Raw genomic sequence first — 23,067 nt, forward strand, 5'->3', positions numbered from 1 at the left:
AACCTATGTGAATTTTATTCCTTTTAAACCGCTTTTAATAATCCAACTGCTATACAACTAATTATTTGATTACACATTGCGAATCATGTCACGGAAACCGTACCCATGATCCACAACGTGTTTATCTACTTAACAAGATTAAATTGTGGTCGGGTCACATGAATGTACCCCCGGATTTTAGAATTATGTATCACACCTATGTCACGGGAAGCGTACCCGTAGTTATGATGATTTATTATTAATCACGCATAAGGCAATCTACGATTGTTCATAAGTTATGTTCTAAACTAATTTAAAATTATTGTGAGGCATGATTATGGAGTAGTTGTGAAAAAGTATAATAAATTAGTTATGAAAATGTGAGCTAGTTTTATCTTATTGAATTGGGCCTGACGAAAAATATTCATTTGGCCCATACGAATATTCAAGAATCGGGCAAGATTATTGATTCCAAATAATGTTATATCTAGGCAGAAAATAATTTGATAGCTCAAACATTTAAAAAATTGTCATTCCTAACCAATTAACGAAGCAAAGCCATGGATCAATTGTCTACTAGACCAACTACTCTAAAGTTTAAAATCAGAACCCAAACAAAAATGCAACTTAACAAAATCTCAATATTTATCAACAATGTTTAGAACTAAACGAGCAAATTAATCATAAATGAATAGATAAGAGTCAGCGACTAAAATGTTAAACATTAACGCAAGAAATGACTAAATCATGATTTATCTATGTCGCAAAAACTATAGTGCATAAAAATGATTTCAAAGAAATTATATAGCACCAAGAAAAGGAACGGACCTCAAAACAAAGCAATTTTAGAATCAAAAAATTCTTAACACTGGAAACCTTAGACAGCGACAACCTCGATGGAACCGCAAATCTGCCCGAAAACCTTAGATTACGACCTTCGACGAACTCGGGACTCGCCGAAAAACTCGAATTAAACCAAAACTCGCCGGAAAATAACTGTGGTTATACTGCGATGCAGCTGGTTTGGAGCTGCATTTCCCTGTTGTTTAACGGAGGATTTGTGCGAGAAGGTGTTGCTTGCCGGGTTTTGAAGATGAAATGGATATGGTTTTCCCAAATGGCAAAAGCAAGAGAACGTCTTAAATTAACATGGTAAACCTGGAGGATGAGCTCAAATTCATAAGCTTTGTTTGTTTTCCTACCCGTGTTCTCTCGTGTCCCCCTCTTCAGATCTATCCCTCCCTCTGTTTTCGTGTGTTTGGAATTGGGGAAAACTAGACCTTGAAGGTCTTTTACTTGGAGGAAGTTGGGAGACGGTTGTAGGCTTCAATTATGCTAAAGGGTCTGTTGTTAGGTTGCTAGTTTGAAGGGAGTTAATTTATCCTCCACCTTGAGGATTCTTGCCAGAAAAGATGATGGCATTGTTATCTTCAAGAACAAGATCGATACGGGTGGGATGTTGCCGTTCCTTTTTGTGTTCGGGATTTTTAGGTCTTAGGCATTTTTTAGGTTGTATTTTCGCTGGTAGTCTTAAGAAGAATGTCGGATTTCAGCTAGGGATCTCTATGTTTAGGTCTTAGAGTCTAATTATTTTATAGGATTTTTTTAGGTTAGGGGGTACGGGCTTAGGAATTATGGGTTTGGGAATTATGGGCTAGGTCCAAAAGTTATACCTAATAATGGGTTGCTCGAGCCCAAGTTTTATTCTTTTCCGCGAACGAGACTAAAAATATGATCCCATTTATTAATTAATTCTAAGACTGACTGTTAAAATAAACTATTTTTTTGGTATTTTTCAAGATTAAAAATGACTACAAAATATTAATGAAACTATTTTTTTGTAATTTTCATTTTCTTGTAATAAAATAAAGTAAAAGAGTAAAAATAAGTTGAAATAACTATATTAGGCCTAAATTAAATATTTACGTGCTAAAATATGAAAAATCTTGGGGAGAGTCAAAAATCACATGTCTACAGCTGCCCCTCTTTGAATGGAAACACGAAGTATTTTCAGACAAAGAACGACTAGACAAGTTTTTTGACCCGACTCTTATTTGGAGAGACTAAAACTAAGAGAAAGGGGAATGTGATCGAGCCCTTGTATCTGAGCTGCCTACATATCCTTGGCTATAAAGGAATCAGGCCATGTGTAGTTCAGAAGTGAGTGAGATGATGGAGTATGCCGAGGTGGAGAGCCAGTCGAGGTGTCGTTCCACCGAGGTTCCGGTCCGCGGTCCTGTTATTACATCAAAAATCAAAAAATAAAAAGACTACCTAAGTCTGTCAACTATGAGTTACAAGATTCTTATCTATAAGTCTTCTGAAGCTTGATCTTGAGTCTTGAATGGTTCTTCGTGCAGACTTTGGATTTGAACCTTGACGCTTGCTAGTTGCAGGTGCTAATTCATTCTTCTTCAGCTTTTCGGATCAAAACCGGACACACCATGCTTGTGATTTCAGCCATCATGTCTTGAGCAATTCATAACTTTCTCTACTTCTGCATTTGGGTTCACTTCTTGCCTTTCTCTTTTTTTTTTCTAGATTGTGACTAACTTCCGTTAATTATTTCGGACTGCTGACTCGCATTCTTGCCGCGAGCTTCTTCTGTTGCTGACTTGAATTGTATTCTAAAGTAAATTCTCTTATTCTCCAGGTAGGGGCCTGATTGCCAATACTTGACCTGTCTTCCTTCAAAACTTGCTTCTTCCCTTTGTTCTTTAGGTGGGCTCCTGATTGTTGAACTCCTTTGAACCTTGCTGCTTCCCTTCATTCTTCAGGTGGGCTCCTAATTGATGCTTCCCTTCGTTCTCCAGGTGGGATCCTGATTGCTGAATTCCTTTGAACCTAACTGCTTCACTTCGTTTTCCAGGTGGCTCCTGATTTTCGTCTTCTTTTGAACATTGCTGCTTCACTTCGTTCTTCGGGTGGGCTCCTGATTGTTGTCTTCCTTTGAACATTGTTGCTTCCCTTCGTTCTCCAGTTGGGCTCCTGATTGCCAACACTTGCGCTGCTTTTCCTTAAAACATGAATTGTTTTCCTTTGTTCTTCAGGTAGTCTCCTGATTGTTGAACTCCTTTGAACCTTGCTGTTTTACCTTTGTTCTCCAGGTGGGCTCCTAATTACCGAACACTTGCATTGCTTTTCCCTGAAACTTGAATTGCTTCCCTTGTAACTTGAACTTCCCTTTGTTCTACAAGTGGGCTCCTGATTTACAAAACTTGAACTGACTCCTCTAAAACGGCTGCTTGTGAACCTGATTACAACAAAACGAACAAACAAAAGAATTTTTTCTGCCCCAGTTTGATATCGGGAACATCTGTGAGTGTTAATCGAATCATAGTACCCAAAAGCTCTAATAATTTAAAAGCTAAATCCCATTATCCAGGAGGGTCCTGAAATTAAAAATTAAATCTCATCTCAAGAGTGACAACTTCAAAGCTAAATTCTATTTCCTAAAGGTAAAACTTACGCTAAATCTTATTGTCCATGAAAGTCTTAAAAATTTAAAACTAAATCCCATTATCCAGGTCCGGAGAACTTTAAATTAAATCCCATTATCCAGGAGGGTCCTAAAAATTTTAAATTAAGTCCCATTATCCAAGAGGGTCCTGAAAAGCCGAGAATGAACTTACCTGAGCCGCGCTCTCTTCCTGGAGGACCTCTGTAGACCGAACAAAATTCCTTGCCCATGAACCATGCTTTTCCTCATGGAGGGTTTCAGTAGATCAAACAAATTTTTCTTTCCCCTTATTAAACCATCTTTGTACTGACAAAATTTGTGCACGACACTTGAAAAAATTCAAACATCCAATCTTTGATTTGGACACAATTTTCATCCCTGTTTCAAACAAAGAGAACTTGTGAGTTTATAAATATGGTGGTTGGTTTGCGGCCTTGACTTTAAGGGCGATTGCTCCTTCACTTCCCATGATAACTTCGGTTTCAATTCGAAAGACCTTGCTTGTTTATTGACTGACCATTTTTTCTATCACCCTTATCCCAGAAAATACCTCTAATCTGTTCAAACCCAACATCCTCTATCTGTTGCATTTTTCTCATGATTGGACATTTACCGAACCTTTGCATTTTACATGAATCACAAAACATATTGATTTTTACCAACTCGATGCGCTTGTTGTTCTTTCCCTGACGTACGCCACTAGCCTTGGCCTTGAGGTCTATTGCTCCTTCACTTGTCATGATAACTTTGACTTCCGCTTGGAAGACCTTGCTTGTCATTGGTTAACCACATTCTCTATCAACCTTATCACAAAAAACACCTTTGATCCGTTCACCCAACACACTCTACCCATTGCATTGTTCTTGAATTGACATATACCAAACCTTTGTATTTCACATGAATCCCAAAGCACGTTGATTGTTACCAACTCAGTGCGCATGCTGTTCTTTCTTGACTTATGTCACTTTGATGTGCTAGCTAGATCCCGTTTTGTGCAATTGGAAAGCTGGTGGCGAATTTTGAAGTCATTTCTCACTTGTTCTGACCAAACAGACCCAGGAAGAGGAAGTAAACAAGACAAAGGAATAGAGTAAAGGACAATGGAAAGGGATGACTCCTAACAAGAAACTACAAGTAAAAACCTATCAGATGTGGACCCCAACTCTAACGACTATGACATGGACCTTTGGGTTAAGTTGCCTAATCTGTCAAGCAAGTCTGATGTTCAACTCTTGTTATACCACCTACGCCGTGAAACTAGGCTTCAATGCTCTGATTCCCGATCATTATTTGACTTTAGTGCCCGAAGGGTTTTCGCTATCAAGTCTCTCTCATTTTGTTCTTTCTCTCAACTCACCATCGCCTTATGGTGCCTGTGAAGGTTTTCACCAATAAGACTCTCTCATTTTTCTTTTATTCCTTTTTTTTTATTCTGCAGATGACAAGGCATTAACCATGGTAAAAAAAACAACATATACTCTTGGCATGTCTAAACTCAGCACTCTTAAAGATTATCTGGGAGGTCTTTCTTGAACTGTAATGTGGCTTTTGGACACGGTTGGAAAGAAAGGATATCATAAAGGCTCAAAATTACTAAGACAATAGGGTTAATTTATTTACAACTTTTGGAATCCATTCTAAAAACTTTGCCCCAATTTCTAAAATAAAGTAATTTGATTCTCTTTATTCTTTGTGGGATTATGAAATATTTTATTTGGTGCGACCGAACCGTGAGGCTGCCTATGTATTTTGTGGTGACAAGAATCAGGTTGAACGTAATTCACAAGACTACTTTTGATACTATTTTCCTTTTTTATTTTCCTTTTTTTTCTTATTTTTTTTTCTTTTTCCCTTTTTTTCTTTTTATTCTTTTTTTTATATCTCTATTTTTCTCTTTTTTTTCCTTTTGGAATGAACTTCTAAAATAAACCTATGGGGACATTGTAATAGCCTAGTATTTTAAGGGTGAACTTTTAAGTAATTTTTTTAACCTCCTGTTAAATTTGTGCAACGGTAATAATTGTTGCACATTGCAAATTGAAAATTAAAAGTAAGTAATTTTAATATATTATCTAAAAGTTTAATAAGTGGGCCAAGCCCACCTTGTTAATACCCTCACGTGGGATTATCTTATAAAGGGTTAGGTATACTAGTTCATTTGGACTAATATTTGATATGGAGAAAAAAAATCAACTCAAAGAGGGACTATTTGGAGCAGCAGACGGCGGCAGTGCGATGGAAAATAAATGGTTGTTTGGGCTCGATTAACTTACACTACATGGAGACCTTGTGTGGAGAATTATAAACAATCAGGTATACGAATATGTTAATCTACTTCTATCCTTCAGTTACATATTAATTTGAGTTGAAGTAATTAGTTTAATGATGATACTACGATTGAATGTAATTATAATGGCTATGATTTAGGATAGAATAATTATTATGCAATCATGAGATTAATCATTATAGCAATTGGAAATATAGATTAACGTATTAGTTCTAAGGGAATGCCACTGTTTTGGGCGTTATGTACTATATTTTTTTTAAATTGTATACTTGCTAGGAATATATTTTGGCACAAGAGTATAAAAATGTTGGATATAATATTCACCAATTAAGTTCGGATGGTGATATTAAAATATGTTTTGACCTTAAAATATGTATTTGAGGTGTAAAATACAAACATTTAACCCGAAGCTTGAAATTTATGAAATATAAGATTTGATATGTCAGTTAGCACTAAGATTAGAACTTGATTATAGGTTTCACCTCTTGACTTATGAATAACTCGGAAATATAGTTAGATCGAGGATTTAATCATATTGATGGGGAGCTTTATTTTTTTATGATATACCTACTCCAAAAATAAAATGACTACGACTAGAATGATTGATAATGCTAATCAATATTTTGCATAGATTGCGGTCCAATTTGGTCAATGTTTTGGGCGTCACCAAAATTGCGGGACTGGTCGTTATCAAGGTAAGTGAGACTTTATGCTTTGATACTTGCTTCTCTAAAATCCGTTTTGAAAGTGTATTTTCTCTGCCTGGTCCATGTGTTGGGACAAGCATGCGCTTGGCAGAATCGGTGGTCTTAGACTAGCCACAAATATATTATTTTATGAAGAAAATATATATTATTTTATAAGTTGTTTGATAGGTTGATACGGTTGTGTGCCATAAGGTTGAGTTTTATAGTTTGATACGGCTGTGCGCCATCATATTGAGTTTGATACGGTTGTGCGCCATGATGTTGAGTTTGATACGGCTGTGCACCATCATATTGAGTTTGATACGGCTGTGCGCCATGATGTTGAGTTTGATACGGTTGTGCGCCATGATGTTGAGTTTGATACGGTTGTGCGCCATATTTGAGGAATTGTGGTGCCGTTGTGGACTCGTAGGTGTGTTGGTAAATTTCTTTCACTGCAATTATGATAAGTCCTTAGTGGGTATCCTTGTTGGTTAATTCTTAATAACTCTGTTGATACACATATATTGAGTTATTGTATAATTATCATAGTTACTATATCATTCGTGTTGTGGTGTGTTTGTATTTTCCAACACTTGTTCCAGAGGTATTTAAAGTGGCGGGTCGAGGATCTTACTAGGTTATATTTACATGTAACTCACTCCTTATCTGCATGTCTATGCAGATACCATTGGTGAAGACGGAGCTAATAGCTGACGAGTTCGTTGGAGTTTATTCAGTTATTGAGGTGAGTTGCCGCATTGTTCGTGGAGGCTGTCAAAAAGAATCTTTATCATTTATCCATGTGATGTCTTTTGTAATTCTCTTAGATGCTCCATGGTCAAGTGTAGAATTTTTGTTAGAGTTTTAATTTAATAATTTGAGATACCAATTGTTCATAATTAACTATCAAATTATTTGGATACTCATAATTAACTAAATATTGCAAGTTAATGGTTAAGATATGAAAGTATGGTTCGCCTAGCAGGTGGTGTTAGCCGGGTGTCAGTCACGTCTCGGGGGTAATTTGGGACGTGACAGACATGAACTTTTTTTTTCTTTTTTCGTATGACTCTAACTTGATTCCAAAAGAGGGAAGGTCAAAGAAATTAGTACAGGCTCAAAAATGGTATCGAATGGTATAAGTGTTTCGGTAGCTGAAAGAGGGCCTCCCAATCCCTGAAAATGCCAAGTACAACACATGCAACTTGAAATGAAAAAGGAATAGCACACACAATGTTTCTTTTACAGCTTTGACATTGATATCAGTGATATGCTTTCCACTTTTTTTTAGTGCCTTGTCAAGTACAGAACACTCAGTGGGTGATCCCCTCTTCACAATGGATATGCTCCGTTAATTCGGAGACAACTTTTTTGACTTTATCTTGTAACTTGAGATGTACTTGAACTCAAAGTTGTTTGCTTCAAACTATCTGGGATGCACTCTCCTTTAACGAATTATTGTCACCCCATTAACTTTCCCAATTATTTGCCCCAGTTTCACACAGTTCGGGCTTCAAATGATCTCGAAATGCCTTTACTTATTTCCCTCAAATGTCCCTACCATCTTCACAATAGTTTTATTGCTTCATGATTAAACTAACCTTTAAGACTAGGCCTAGAATTATGTGTGCATGTCATGTCACCAGAACCAGCATGAAGAGAATTGTAAAAGGAGAAGAGAACTAAACAGAAATGACTAGAAATAATAGAAAACAGAAAATTGTATTAGACAAACGGAGAAGGGGTTTTAACAACAAAACAAGCACTAAACTGGGGTTACAACCCTGGTACAAACCTAGACAGTACTAAACGAGTTACTACAACTAAACAAACCAGGCAAAATAAAAAGATAGAAAGGTTTGAGCCATAAGACAATATCTGAATTACAACCCTGAAATAAACCGGACAACAGAAATTACAATAAAATAAACCACCAATACTCCTCCCTGGCTAACCAAGAAAGGAGCATCTTTCCAATCACCAAGCTCAACATCTTAGCCACTGAATTCTGCATCAACAATACTAGGACCTTCACAAGTCTTCATCACATTGTTTTTAACAAATTGCTTTTGGGTTCACTTTGTCGGCTCGTTCTTAAGATCAACCTCTGATAGTGCTGAAAGCTTTGCTGCGTGTGGACCTCCGAGGATCTCAGAAGAACTCTCATATTCCTTTTCAAAACAAATCATACTCACCATATGCGTCTCATTACGAACAGGCGATGGACTTTGGCTAGTGTCTGTTGCATCTGGATTTTGCACGACAATGTTACCTGCATCAATAAGCTTCTGAATTGCATTTTTCAGGTGCAACTTTTCTGTACTGTGACCCGGGGCATCGGAGAAATATGCGCACCTTTGAGAAAAATTAAACTTCTTTGGCAGAGGGTTTGGCATTTTTATCTGAATCGGCTTCAACATGTCCAATTGCCTCAACCTTTGGAACAAATTGGCATATGATTCTCCAATATGGGTGAAAGCCTTTTATTTTTTCAGTAGTCTTTTCAGTTTGTATTCTGGCCTCGATTGGAACCTTTTACGGGCAAGTGGCTGATATGCTTTAAGAGGTGGGTAAGACATTTGGGGAAGTGGTGTGGGCCATCGCGGGCCTCGTAGGTGTGGAGCATATGGTGGTGCATTGTGGATAGGGTACTGGGAAAGTAATGTACGACTTTGGGGGTTACGTGGAGAGAAGTAGCATTGAGGAGGATCATCTGGTGCACAAGGAGATCCATGGGGTCGATGTCGAGGTTAAAAGCGTTGAGCAGGAATGCCCAGCAGATCATCTTTTCTATTTCTCTTTCTTCCACCCAAACTTACTGGGATGTTCTGAATGTCTTCCGTAGTATCTTTCAATGCCGCATAACTCATGATTTTGCCTGACTTGATTCCCTTTTCTACCATCTCTCCCATTTTTACCACATCATTAAAAGGTTTACCCAAGGTCGGAATCAAATGACTGAAGTAGGTGGGCCCCTAAGCTTGTAGGAGAAGCCCAACCATTTCTTCTTCACCAATCGGAGGGCTGACTCGAGAAGCTTGCTCCCTCCATCTGAGCCCAAACTCCCTAAAGCTTTCCTCCGGCTTCTTTTCCATATTAGATAGGGAGGAGCGATCTAGGGTAATGCCTAATTTGTATTAAAAGTGTCGAACAAAATCTTGAGTCATGTTACCCAATGTAGGCCACTTAACGACATCTTGACGATTATGCCATTCCAAAGATGCCCCAGTCAAGCTCTTACTAAAGTACGCCATCAACAAATTATCTTTCTTACCAACACTTCTCATTTTACTGCAATAAACCCTCAAATGGGCTACCGGGTCTCCACATCCATCATACAATTTAAACTTTGACACTTTAAACCCTGCGGGCAAGCGAACATCAGGGAACATACACAATTCTTTGTAAGACATGTTAACCTGGTCTCCCATCCCTTGCATGTTCTTTAAGGACTGTTCTATGCTTTTCAGCTTTCTGGATAGCTCATCTCACCCTTCTTTTCCTGTGACCTTTTCATTTTCAGCATGAGGCTCATTCCGAGGGCTCTACTTGTATGTGTCAGGAACCTTTTGGGCAACCTCTGAGGGGTAATATTGGGCATCATGAGCTTTGAGTGGGTATTCATTGTTGAGGATAGTGGATATGACATGAGGGAAATTTTGGGGAAAGGTAATTGGAGGACGAGTGATGGAGCTACTAGGGTGGTTGGGAAAGATGTGATAAACGGGTGGATCTGGAGAGTATGGGGGATCATCTGGCACTATGATCGGAGTTTGGGTAAGGGTAGCATCTAGGAAGGTAAGTGGTGGCGGGGGTGGTGCCTTCCTAGTCATCCAAGCCCGATACATGTCCGCCATGTGTTGTCTTAACATCCTCACCTCTTCAACCAACCCATTTTCCTGTTCAACCAATTGCTTTTGGGCACCCATATCAACCAACTCAGTTCTGTTGTCATCTGCCATTGCCTTTCAACTTTATGTTGTAGAGAAGAGTTACCACTTTAAGAATCACAAACCAACCACTTTTTTGCTATAATGAAGATAACAAAAGGAACAAAATGAAGTCATCACGTTAGCGTTAGGGCATTTAACATAAGATAATCTCACTTTATGTGTAATGCACCTAGCCACAGTTATCGGTTCTAAAATGACTTCGAGGGTACAAAGGTTAGTTGGCATCATCCCAATTTGTTCATCTCAATCCTCTCTTTTCTTTGCTTTTCTAGCACTTGCTTGCTCATTTTCCTTCCTCTTTTTTTTGCTAATTATCACTCTCTTCTTTCCTCTCATTTCTCACACCCCATCATTTCACCCCCTTTTTTTTCTTTTTCCTTTTTTTTTTGTTTCCTTCTTTTTTTCCTTTTCTTTTAATAAAATAAAAAGATGATTCGATCGAACCCTATGTAGATTGCCTACGTATCATGACGCCGCATGAATCAGATCTTTGTGTAGTTCGGGAAGATCAGCAATGGATTAAATGAACTAACATTCTCTTTTTCTTTTTTCTTTTTTTGATTGCCTTACTGACTATTCTGATGAGAAAAGAGAAATAAAAGAAGCAAAACTTTTTTGTTGAATTTTCTAGACTTAATGTTCTATATCCTATTCTAAACTAAGTCTTAAACGAGCAAGAAAGATTTCGAACCAAGAAATGAAAAAGATAAAATAAAATATTTTTGGATTTCTATTTGATTACCTAAGGGAAAAACTCTAAAAATAAACAAAAGGTAAATGTCCTAAAGTTCTACTAAAAATAAAAAGATTACACATTTTTTGTTTTTTTTTTCTTTAATATATTTCGCAAAGAAAAAAACCTCAAAATAAAATCTTTTTGGATTTTGGAATTAGTATCTTAAAAGAAAACTTTTAAAGAGTTATTAAAAGAAAATTCTCTTTTTTTTTGAATTTTTAGTCTTAATAACTAAAGGAAGTATAAAAGCAATTTTTATTTTAAGTTCTATATATTAACTTCCTAAGGAAAACCACCTCAAGTAAATGCTTTTTAATTTTTAATTTCTAGGAGTAGTATTTCTAAAGAAAATTCTAACGGAAATATAAAAATGCAGAATACCCTTTTTTGAATTTTTGATTTATAATACATTTTCCAAATACAAAATAGGAAATAATAACAAAAGACTCGACAAACTTAACTAGACAATGACAGACTCTAGTATCAACTAAATGACTGAATACTACTGTACATGACTAGAAAGTAAAACATGAATAATAGGCTCAAAAACATAAAAGGGCTCCTCAGGCAACTCCTGAATGTAGTGGTCCTGGGGTATCTATCATGCTCAAACTCCGGTAAGTACATCCACACTTGTATGAGAAAACTGAAACCAACACTATGTGAGACAATAACCATTCCTGTTGGACACATGCAAGACATGATTGCGACTATTTTTCTAAAATTAACCTATGTGACTAAAAATGCAAGATATGGCTAAGACCCCACGAAGCCAAGAACCTAAACTCACTAGGAATACGGGACCCTATGTGGGTTGCCTACGTATCCCACCCTGAGAGACGAGAATCAGGTTCGCGTAGTTCAGGCAGATTGGATACGAGCGAGAATTTAAAAAAAACAACTAATTTAGAGAAAATATATTTTTTTATCTTCTGTTTTGAAAAATGATGAAACATGTAAACGCTTTTCGGATTTTCTTTTTCCTCTTTTTTCGATTTTTGATTTTCGTAAAATGATTAAAAAGTGCAAAATCTTTTTGAATTTTTCATTTTTTTGTCTTTTTCTTAACAAAACATTGTGACAGAAAACATAACTGGGCCCTACTTGCTTTATTTTCACACTTCCCCCTCTCTTTTTTCTTTTTATTTTTTCATTTTCCCTCAATGATTATTGATCCGCCAAATGACCCTTTTACCCTTGAAGATTGCAACATGTAGCACATTAGGATGGTCTTTTATTTTTTGGGTACACTTGTCCTAGACGGACACAACCCCTGTGTTGAGTCCCAAAAGTCAGTTGCACGTGATGCAAACAAACGTTCATACTAGGGATCCGGCATGAGGCTGAGTTATTCTAAGTTCAAAACCTGGGTATGTTGTTCTAGACTTGTGTACCCGAGCGGACAACTTAAGCTGAGGGGGGGATACGTACCGGGAACCAAAAGGCCATCCGGCTTTGTAACTTTTCCGAGCCTCCTCCTAATTTAAGGTATGACACTAAGAGAAAAAGAGTCACGCCAGCGTGCATATCCCTGAAGATGAGAAGAGAAGGGTTTTGTAGCAGTTTATATACAGTTCAAATACTATCAAAGCGGTAAAAAGCAGCATTTAACCCATTAGGCCCAAATATGTAATAAAACCATATAATAAACAAAGTCAATTATAACAATTATCCTAAGCTCAAATTCTTGAACCCTGCGAAACCAGAGATTCTGGGTTCGATCCCTAGCAGAGTCGCCAAAGCTGTCACACCTCCTTTTTACTACCCCCAAAAGGGTATAAGGGAGTTTTTTCCAATTTAAGTGACAATCGAAACATGATTTATTTATTTATTCAGAGTCACCACTTGGGATGATTTATGGTGTCCTAAGTCACCGGTTTAGAATCCCGAATCGAGAAAAGATTGACTCTGTTCTATAGTCCGCGAACATAGAAATCCGGGTAAGGAATTCCCGGGTTCCGTGGTTTTAGCACGGTCGTTCAGCTATTATTATTGGTCTATTTATCTGATTTTAAAACATTTTGGAACCTATGTGCATTTTATTCCTTTTAAACCGCTTTTAATAATCCAACTGCTATACAACTAATTATTTGATTACACATTGCGAATCATCTCACGGAAACTGTATCCATGTTCCACAACGTGTTTATCTACTTAACAAGATTAAATTGTGGTCGGGTCACATGAATGTACTCCCAAATTATAGAATTATATATCACAACTACGTCATTGGAACCGTACCCGTAGTTATGAGATTTATTATTAATCGCGCCTAAAGCAATCTACGATTGTTCATGAGTTATGTTCTAAACTAATTTAAAATTATTGTGAGGCATGATTATGGAGTAGTTGTGAAAAGTGTAATAAATTAGTTATGAAAATGTGAGCTAGTTTTATCTTATTTAATTGGGCCTGACGAAAAATATTCATTTGGCCCATACGAGTATTCAAGAATCGGGCAATATTATTGATTCCAAACAATGTTATATCTAGGCAGAAAATAATTTGATAGCTCAAACATTTAAAAAATTGTCATTCCTAACCAATTAACGAAGCAAAGCCATGGATCAATTGTCTACTAGACCAACTACTCTAAAGTTTAAAATCAGAACCCAAACAAAAATGCAACTTAACAAAATCTCAATATTTATCAACACTGTTTCAAACTAAACGAGCAAATTAATCATAAATGAATAGATAAGAGTCAGCAACTAAAATGTTAAACATTAACGCAAAAAATGACTAAATAATGATTTATCTATGTCGCGCAAAAAGTATAGAACATAAAAAGTATTTCAAACAAATTATATAGCACCAAGAAAAGGAACGGACCTCAAAACAAAGCAATTTTCGAATCTGAAAATGCTTAACACTGGAAACCTTAGACAGCGACAGCCTCGACGGAACCGCAAATCTACCCGAAAACCTCAGATTACGACCTTCGACGAACTCGGGACTCGCCGGAAAACTTGAATTAAACCAAAACTCGCCGAAAAATAACTGTGGTTATACTATGATGCAGCTGGTTTGGAGCTACGTTTCCCTGGTGTTTGACGGAGGATTTGCGCGAGAAGGTAAGGCTTGCCGGGTTTTGAAGATGAAATGGATATGGTTTTCCCAAATGGCAAAAGAAAGAGAAGCTCTTAAATTAACATGGTAAATCTGGAGGATGAGCTCAAATTCATAAGCTTTGTTTGTTTTCCTACCCCTGTTCTCTTGTGCCCCCCTCCTTAGATCTATCCCTCCCTTTGTTTTTGTGTGTTTGAAATTGGGGAAAACTAGACCTTGAAGGTCTTATTTTGGGGAAGTTGGGAGACGGCAGTAGGCTTCAATTATGCTAAAGGGTCTATTGTTAGGTTGCTAGGTTGGAGGGAGTTAATTTATCCCCCACCTTGAGGCATTTTGCCAGAAAAGATGATAGCATTGTTATCTTCAAGAACAAGATCGTGACGGGTGGGATGTTGCCGTTCCTTTTTTTTCTGTTCAGGATTTTTAGGTCTTAGGCATTTTTAGGTGGTATTTTCGCTGATAGTCTTAAGAAGAATGGCGGATTTCAGCTAGGGATCTCTATGTCTAGGTCTTAGAGTCTAATTGTTTTATAGGGTTTTTTCAGTTTAGGAGTATGGGCCTAGGAATTATGGGCTTGAGAATTATAGGCTAGGTCCAAAAATTAGGCCTAAAAATGGGTTGCTCGAGCCCAAGTTTTATTCTTTCCCCGCGAACGAGACTAAAATGCGATCTCATTTATTAATTAATCCTACTTAAGTAAAATAACTAAATTTTTTTGGTATTTTTCAAGATTAAAAATGACTATAAAATCTTAATGAAACTATTTTTTTGTAATTTTTATTTTCTTGTAATAAAATAAAGTAAAAGAGTAAAAATGAGTTGAAATAGCTATATTAAGCCTAAATTAAATATTTACATGCTAAAATATAAAAAATCTTGGGGAGAGTCAAAAATCACATGTCTACAATAGGTACAATCACGTCCATACCCAAGCAGTGAACGACCAAGGAGAACCCATTACATTCAACTCATTGGGCAGAACACGAATAAAATTCATGTGGATCTGACACTGGTGACACTTCTGCACGTAGTGGATACCATCGATTTTTATGGTCATCCAAAAGTATCCAGCTCTCAAGATCTTTTTGGCTAATATGAAACCGGTCACATGGGCTCTGCACGTTCCTGCATGTATTTCTTCCAATAATCTGATTGTCTCTATGGCATCCACACATCTCAAAAAACCCAAGTCTGGGTTCCTCTTGTACAGGACTTCCCCTTTAAGAAAAAAGTGATTTGCCAACCTCCTAAGTGCTCGCTTATGACTATTAGTAGCATTCTTCGGGTATTCTCTTATTTCGAGAAATTTTCTGATGTCGTGGTACCATGGTTTACCGTCTGGATCTTGGTCTACATGAAAATAGTATGCATGTTGACCCTGATCTCTACCTCGATAGGGTCGATATAATTCTTATCTGGATGCTGAATCATGGATGACAAGGTTGTAAGAGCATTAGCAAACTCGTTTTGGATCCTGGGAACGTGCTTGAATTTAATCTTTGTGAATTTCTTGCATAACTCTTTTACACAATGCATGTACGGAAGGATCTTGATGTTTTTGGTTGACCATTCCCCTTGGACTTCATGTATCAATAGATTGGAATCCCCTATGACCAAAATTTCCTTGATGTTCATGTCGGCTGCCATCATGATCCCAAGGATGCACGCTTCGTATGCAGCCATATTATTGGTGCACGAGAATCTTATCTTTGTTGATGTTGCATAGTGATGTCCTAATTCCAAAATTAGGACTGTCCCAATTCCTGCTCTTTTGAAATTCATTGCTCCGTCAAAAAACATTATCCATCCAGTGTATGACTCTATAGTATCTTCTTCGGCGAACAATACCTCCTCATCAGGAAAGTACTTAGTGAGTGGCTCATAATCCCTATCCACTAGATTCTCTGCAAGCTGGTCGTCTAAAGCTTCCCTGACAGCCTTTTGGGTTATGTACACACCGTCAAATTTGCTTAGGAGAATGTGCCATTTAGTTAGCTTTTTGGTAGGCATCAACTTCTGAAAAATATACTTGATTGGGTCGAGCCGGGATATCAAATGCGTGGTGTACGATGACATGTAATACCTTAATTTCTAGGCAATCCAAGTTAAATCACAGAAAGTGTGCTCTATCAAAGTGTATTAGGCCTCGCATGGTCTGAACTTCTTACTTAAGTAGTAGATGGTCTGCTTCTTTCTCCCTATTCCATCGTTCTGTCCTAAATCCCAACACACATCCAAAATCATTATCCAGGACTGACAAATATAGTACATTTCTAACAGGGACCCCAAACGCGCATTTTGCCGGGTTCAAATTCAAGTTGTACCTTCGCAATCGCTCGAAAAATTTCTTCAATTCATCCAAATATTCTGAAATTTTTCGAGACTTGATGATGACATCGTCCACATACACCTCGATCTCTTTGTGAATCATGTCATGAAAGATGGTCGTCATGGCCCTCATGTAAGCGGCACCAAAATTTTGAGGCTTTATGGCATGACTCTATAGTAGTAAACTCCCTAAGGTATGGTGAAGGTTGTCTTTTTCGCATCTTCTTCGTACATCAAGATCTGGTTGTATCTAGTGAAACTATCCATGAATGACTGCAACTCATACTTCACGCAGTTCTCGATGAGGATATGAAAATTTGGCCTAGGGAAGTCGTCCTTCGGGATGGCTTTGTTGATCTTGGTAATCCACACATATCCTGATATTTACATCTTTATTAGGTATTGGATTATATTTGCCAACCAACTGGGATAATTGGTGACCCTTACTACAATTGCCTCTATATGCTTGGTTGTTACTTCCTTTATCCTCAGACTCAGGTCAGGCTTAATGTTTTTTGGTTTTTGCTTGACTGGCGGTCTAGCAGGATCAGTAGGTAATTGATGTGAGACAATAGAAGCACTTAATCCATGCATGTTGCCATATGACTATGCAAAGTTATCGATGTATTATTAAAAGAACTCAACCAGTTCTTCCTTCCGCTCTCCTTCTAGATGGATATTGATTCCAATTTCTTTCATATCTTCCTGGCTTTCGAGATTGACCACATTTGTCGTTTCAAGGTTAGGCTTTTTCTAGCTCTCCAGTTTTTCAGTCTCTTGTGGGAGATTGTTTAGAATCATACTCTCATTGTATTATTCATAATCTTGGTCATTTTGCTCGAGGTTTTTGTTACATGTCATAATCGCGAAATGCGGGTTTTTATCATTTTGATTATTGAAAAGAAAAACTAAGAATAATTAAAGCGGTAAATAAGGTTGCTCTTCATAAAATCCTTTTTTCCCGGAGCTACTGGTATAAGTTTATCCCATCGGAGGCTGATACCCTATGGTGGCTCTTCCTTTCTAACCATTTGGCTTGATTAGTTCTTTAATCCCATCTGATGGAGCTCCCAGCCTGGTTCTTGGTCTATATCCATATTTCATCATCTCGCTATTGACCGTCTTTGATCTATATGGCAATTGCATTCCCAAGTTTTGCTCAATCTCTTCTATTTTATCTCTACTGCATTGAAAGTAATTCTGTATAGACCATCAATGAACGAGACTATGTGTTCCAAATAAGTTGATTGGCCTCATTCGCCATGGACGATGATCTCTTGACAACCCCACTTGAATTTTATGCACTATGCTAGGGTAGATGGGACAGCCCCTGCCATGTGATTCTAGGGTCTTCCCAGCAATAAATTGTATGAAGAAGAAATATCCATCACTTGAAATAGTATGGGAAATTTAATTGGTTCGCTCTGCAAAGCCAAATAAATTTCTCCAATGACATCCTTTCTGCAACCTATCAAAGCCCTTACCCTCACGTGACTTTCCATGACTTGCCTCAGTTGGATGCATAACTCTCGTAGGGTAAAGAGCAGACAGTTGTTGACTCATGATCCTCCATCAACCAGTACTCGGGATACTACCTTGTCTCCATATTTAATAGTGATGTGTTGAGTTTTGTCGTGACCCACGCCTTCGATAGGAAGCTCATCTCTTCAGAAAGTTATCATATTTGCTTCGACCATTTTCCCAATAGTTGCACCCACCACCTCACTGGTGGTATTGTTTGGCACACTTACCCCACTTAGTACTTTCATAAGGGCATCCTTATAACTGTCGAAACTCATCAGCAAATCCATGATTGGTATTTGTGCCGGAGTTTTCATTAGTTGTTCCACCATGGAGTATTTTTTGGTTGATATCCTCTTCCAGAATTATGTGGCCTCGGGGTCTGTTATATTTCTTCTCTGGATCTGCTCTCTTCCCAAATTTCCTTGGTTTGCATCCTCAGGAGCGTAGCATCTCCTCAACCTAGTCATACCGTGGGCTACCGCGGAATCTGTCATCTTGGCTTTTCCATTTTGCTGATATGTCCATGGGGCAGTTTTGTATTCTCTATTCTCTTCATCCCTGGTAGCAGTGGCTAGTTGTTGCTGGTAAGTTTGAACCAACATCATAGGTCTCAGTTGTACTGTTATCATTGGTGTCTTTTGAGGTAGGACTCTTGCAGCATCAACATTTTCTATTGTGACGACGGTTCCTTTCAAATCGTATTCTTTATCCAAGGTGATCATGTTGACCCCTTAATTTTGGTGATTTGGCAACGGATTTCTATTCACATTAGGTGGAGCTGAAGTGCACTGAATGGCTCCGCTTTTGATCAATATTTCAATGTCATTTTCAGCATGAAATAATCTTTAGTATCATGCCCAAGCACGTTTGAATGGTACATGCACCTTTTGGTTACATCAAAATACTTTGAGGAATACTCGGGAACCCTTCCTTCCACTAGATATATCAAACCTGTTCTCATCAATCTTTCACACCATTAAGCCAGAGGTTTAGCAATCGGGGTATAACTTCTGGGATCCATCTTTTCAAAATTTGGGCAAGGTCGTGGTGCATAAATGGGTCAGTTTTGATGAGTGGTGGGTTGGATAGGAGCATATGCTAGTTGTGGGTTCAGGTTGTTATGGGTTCAAGGTGGGTTATATTGAGGCTGGGGTGGTAATATGGCTGTGTGTTGTATATGTGAGTGGTGGTGAATGGTTATTCGGGGAATAAAAGGTATTTCTATAAAATGGGTTGGGCCGATAACCAGGGACGACTGCTGATACTTCTTCCATTTTCTTCTTTCCGCTATCCATTGATGCTTATTAGATACCCTTGATAGCTGCTTACAATGCAACCATGGATTGTACTTTACCGAATTTCATACATTCTTCTAGTAAATCTCACATTTTGACCAATTCAGGGAATTTCTGCCCCATAATCCCCATCATTTTCTCAAAGTAAATCCCTTCTCGGGCCCTAATGAAATACTTAGTCAATTCACTGTCATCTAATGGAGGTTGTGCCCTAGCGGCCTCTGATCTCAATCAGCATGCATATTCTTGGAATGACTTGGACGACATCTTCTGTAGGTTTACTAGTGCAAACCTGTCGGGAGTGATCTTTGTGTTGAATCGGAAACGATTCAAGTGATCTTTCGCCTTATCCTGCCTTGTCCTCCAATTTCGTGGATCTTGTCGAGTATACCAGGTAAGTGCTTCCCCTTTTTTATGAACAATTTTATCCTCAGCTTCTCGTTTCTTCCCACTCCAACTAACTTGTTACAATATGCCCTCAAATGTGCATAAGGATCACCTGTCCCATCAAAGATATTAAACTTTGGACGCTTGTACCCTACTAGAATATCCACAACAAATGGATACACAGATCCTCATAGTCCATACTTTCACTTCCCGAGTGACTTGGAGGTTCTACATTTGCTTTCTCAAAATTTATAACAGTTCAGACATTTATTCCTCCTCTTTAAGCCTAGTTTCTCTTTCCATATCGGCGTACTGATCAATCTCACAAGGCACCCTAACCGTGACAGGAATTGTAAAGGTCGGTTTAGAAATAACATATACAAGAGGAACATGTCTCTCATGTGTAGCGGCATGCGTCATGGGTATGTGCTGATTTTGGTGAGTGGTAAAGTTGACTCTATCGCAAGGAGGGGTGTGAATCGTGTTGGTGATAACGGGCGGGTTTTGTGGCATTTAAACGTAATGTAGTATGTAGGGGGTGTGAATAAGAGGATTTGGTGGGTTTGCAGGGGTTAATGGAGGTATGATTTGAGGTGTTGGAACCAAAGTTGGGGTGTTGTTAGTCTAGCGATAGGTGGAAGGGAAGTTATCGGGGATTAAATCTAAAGAAGGAAACGAGGTTGTTGTGGAAGCATTGTCACGGCCGGATGTGCCAGTTCCCTGATATGTTGTACGTCATCCCTTAAACATTCCATCTACTGGGCCATCCTGGCCACATGTTTATCATTTCTTATATCGTATTTTTCTCGCGATTCCATTGGGCTATCAGCTATTACCATAACATGTTCGATCAGATTATCTGTAGCAAACATCTTGCCTTTTGATCTTAGGTTGTACGGTGGTTCTGCCAGCTTTGGATCGACAAAAACCAACTTTTCTTTTGGAATAATGATAAAGTAAGAAATGACAAAAAAGAAAAAGAAACAAAAATCAGCTTCATTATTTATACAAGTAAAAGATCACACAGACCAGTTAGTTCACGTATTCATGCAAGCACATTTTTCTAAAATCCGTGGATCCTCTCTTTTTGCCGGAGGTATGCCTAAGTCGCAAATATTTGACAAGCAATCATATTTGACACATTTAGATTCGAAGAAAATTTTGTTTTCATTGATAGTGTTTGGATTAAAATAAGCTGGAGCATAGGTTACATCATTTTTTCCATCATTTATGGGCTTGAACAACTTGACCTTAGGTAAAATAAGAAAACTGGAGATAAAGATACAAAGTGGGAAAGAAGGGGAAATCAATCAACTTCTAGTAGCCATCTCCGAAATCATTCCCTATCTCATCTTCCCTTTCCGGATCTTCTTCAAATTCCTCTATATCGTCATTGAACTCATACTTTTCCTATTGGTCTTCCTCCGGCTCTGTCTCGGATTCTATATGGATGCATTCTATTACTTGGTCATCATCTTCAGTAAGTGGCAGCATGTGATCAATGGACCTTGGGACCACTTGACGGTGCATCAAGGTAGTCACAATGTAATGTGGCAAGATCTCATGGTAGATTTGCAAATTAGCCACTATGTCCTCCAGCCAAGCGATACCATCTCTGCTTGGTTGTGCTAGCTCGTCATCCTCGTTGATCCAGACATAATATTCTACAGTGCACCATGAGTTTTGACCCATTGGCATTGTGACCAGATCATTACACTCTTCTTAGAGCCTTCTTATTGTCGGTATTGGAATCTGACCATTGTAATCATCCTCATATCACGTTGTCCTTGTCCATATAGGCACATCTTGGATCAACCCGAACTGTCTGAGAACCTATAGGGGTGAGTATGGCTGGATGCCCTTAAGTCCTATCAGCTCAATGAAGTATTTTTGAGGAGTCTAGAGGGTTGCCTTTCAACCTAGCCATGATAACTTCCAATTGACCCATTCTCCACATAGGTTGGTTAGCATTTTCCTCCACTCTTCTTTTCCATGTAAGGAGACCCAATGTCTCATCCTCTTATTATGGTTACGGATCATGTTGCTAACGCCAATAAAGTAGTCAATTGTGGCCTCTCACTGGAAGAAATGTTTTGTGGCCCAGATTTGAAGCAGCAAGTTACATCCCTTAAAAAATCATACCCTCGTACGCATGCAGACAAAGCCCTTAGAATATTAGCAAACACCATCGGTACCGGAGTAGCTTGGAGGTTGCCTCGGAATGTAACCAGAACCATGAGTAACAATTTGATACTGATCCAGCCTTTTCTTTGCGGGAAAACCAACAATCCCAACAACACCAATGAGAAAGTTATGGGCCTGAGACTCTCCCATGTTGCCTGATTACACTGAAATTCTTCCAAATACCACTCATAGCTTTCATGATATATGAACCTATCGAATAGTTAATCTAGGCTCCCACATCTGTCCTCGATGTTTCTCAACCCCCGACTATTTTCTATACCCAAAGCATCAAGAAACCTATAGTCGGGCATGGTGACTAGAAATATCAGTTTCTTCCTATAAATGGCAGTTCGGTGAAACTAGTTACTCCTTCGAATGTCGAAACTAACTCACAATCAGCAGATTTGAACACTACCTTGGTCGGGTCCCAGAACTCTATCAGCAGGCGAGTAAGCACCTTGTCTGCTTGAATGTTTAGCAAAGTTGTCAGTGCCCCCATGTGTGTCCTGATTTCATCTATGTGTTCTCGACGGATATTCTTCCACCACTGCTTCAGCTTGTGTGGTGCTCCCATCAACATATTGATCTCGGAGATGTTTTGGTTGATTTCAATTTCTGAAGTCGGTAAAGAAAGGGTTTGATAAGTGTTTGCTTCGGATATTTAGGTGTCTCGTTGGTATTAGAGCGCTAGTTTGCCTAGATCTCACCAATCATAAGCAAGTTTAGTAGAGTCTAGAGGGCTGATATGGAGACGTTTGTACGTATCTTCCATGTTCTATAAGGCTTTAGGAAATATCACTTTCTTTCTTTATTTATCGTGTGATTTAGTTCTATCTTTGTGTTTGAATCATTCTATTCTTATTCTCCCATAGATTGTAAGGACACGTACTGCATCAGTAGCTGATCAGGAGTCTGATCCCCAAGCTGCATCCACTACCAAGGGGTACAGGTTGGGGCTGAGGTAGCTCCGGAAGTAGAGGTAGATCTTGTGAGCACCTAATTTTTGCCCTACATGGAAATAACTCCTAAAAATAGACCAAAAATAATTTTAATAGATTTTAGAAGTTTTTCTTTATTTAGTTGCATTTCATACATGTTTAATTTTTTAAAATCATGAGAAAAAACATAAAAATTGCCACATTTTAATTTCATGACATCTTAGGCTTAATTTGCACT

At 38.3% G+C, this 23,067-nt stretch overlaps 1 protein-coding gene and 2 long non-coding RNA genes across 3 annotated transcripts; 1 reads left to right on the forward strand and 2 right to left on the reverse strand.

Moving 5' to 3' along the window:
- The first annotated feature begins 5,614 nt into the window (after positions 1–5,614).
- LOC142176790 (uncharacterized) lies at positions 5,615–7,446 on the forward strand. The gene is made up of 3 exons (XR_012705591.1): positions 5,615–5,752; positions 6,358–6,421; positions 7,098–7,446. It is a non-coding gene; the product is annotated as an uncharacterized LOC142176790 (long non-coding RNA).
- A 4,021-nt stretch (positions 7,447–11,467) lies between these two features.
- LOC142176792 (uncharacterized) lies at positions 11,468–14,660 on the reverse strand. Its single transcript, XR_012705593.1, has 2 exons — positions 13,937–14,660; positions 11,468–12,635 (listed from the first exon to the last, which is right to left on the reverse strand). It is a non-coding gene; the product is annotated as an uncharacterized LOC142176792 (long non-coding RNA).
- An 863-nt stretch (positions 14,661–15,523) lies between these two features.
- LOC142176022 (uncharacterized) lies at positions 15,524–16,183 on the reverse strand. Its single transcript, XM_075243058.1, has one exon. The coding sequence runs from the start codon at positions 16,181–16,183 to the stop codon at positions 15,524–15,526; it is 660 nt and encodes a 219-aa protein (XP_075099159.1).
- Positions 16,184–23,067: the final 6,884 nt, after the last annotated feature.

Source organism: Nicotiana tabacum, chromosome 22 (assembly GCF_000715075.1).
Source record: "Nicotiana tabacum cultivar K326 chromosome 22, ASM71507v2, whole genome shotgun sequence".
Taxonomy (NCBI): domain Eukaryota; kingdom Viridiplantae; phylum Streptophyta; class Magnoliopsida; order Solanales; family Solanaceae; genus Nicotiana; species Nicotiana tabacum.

Bases quoted from the DNA above. Each gene is read 5' to 3' on its own strand.
- LOC142176022 (XM_075243058.1), bottom strand. From the start codon at position 16,183: ATGCCTACCAAAAAGCTAACTAAATGGCACATTCTCCTAAGCAAATTT.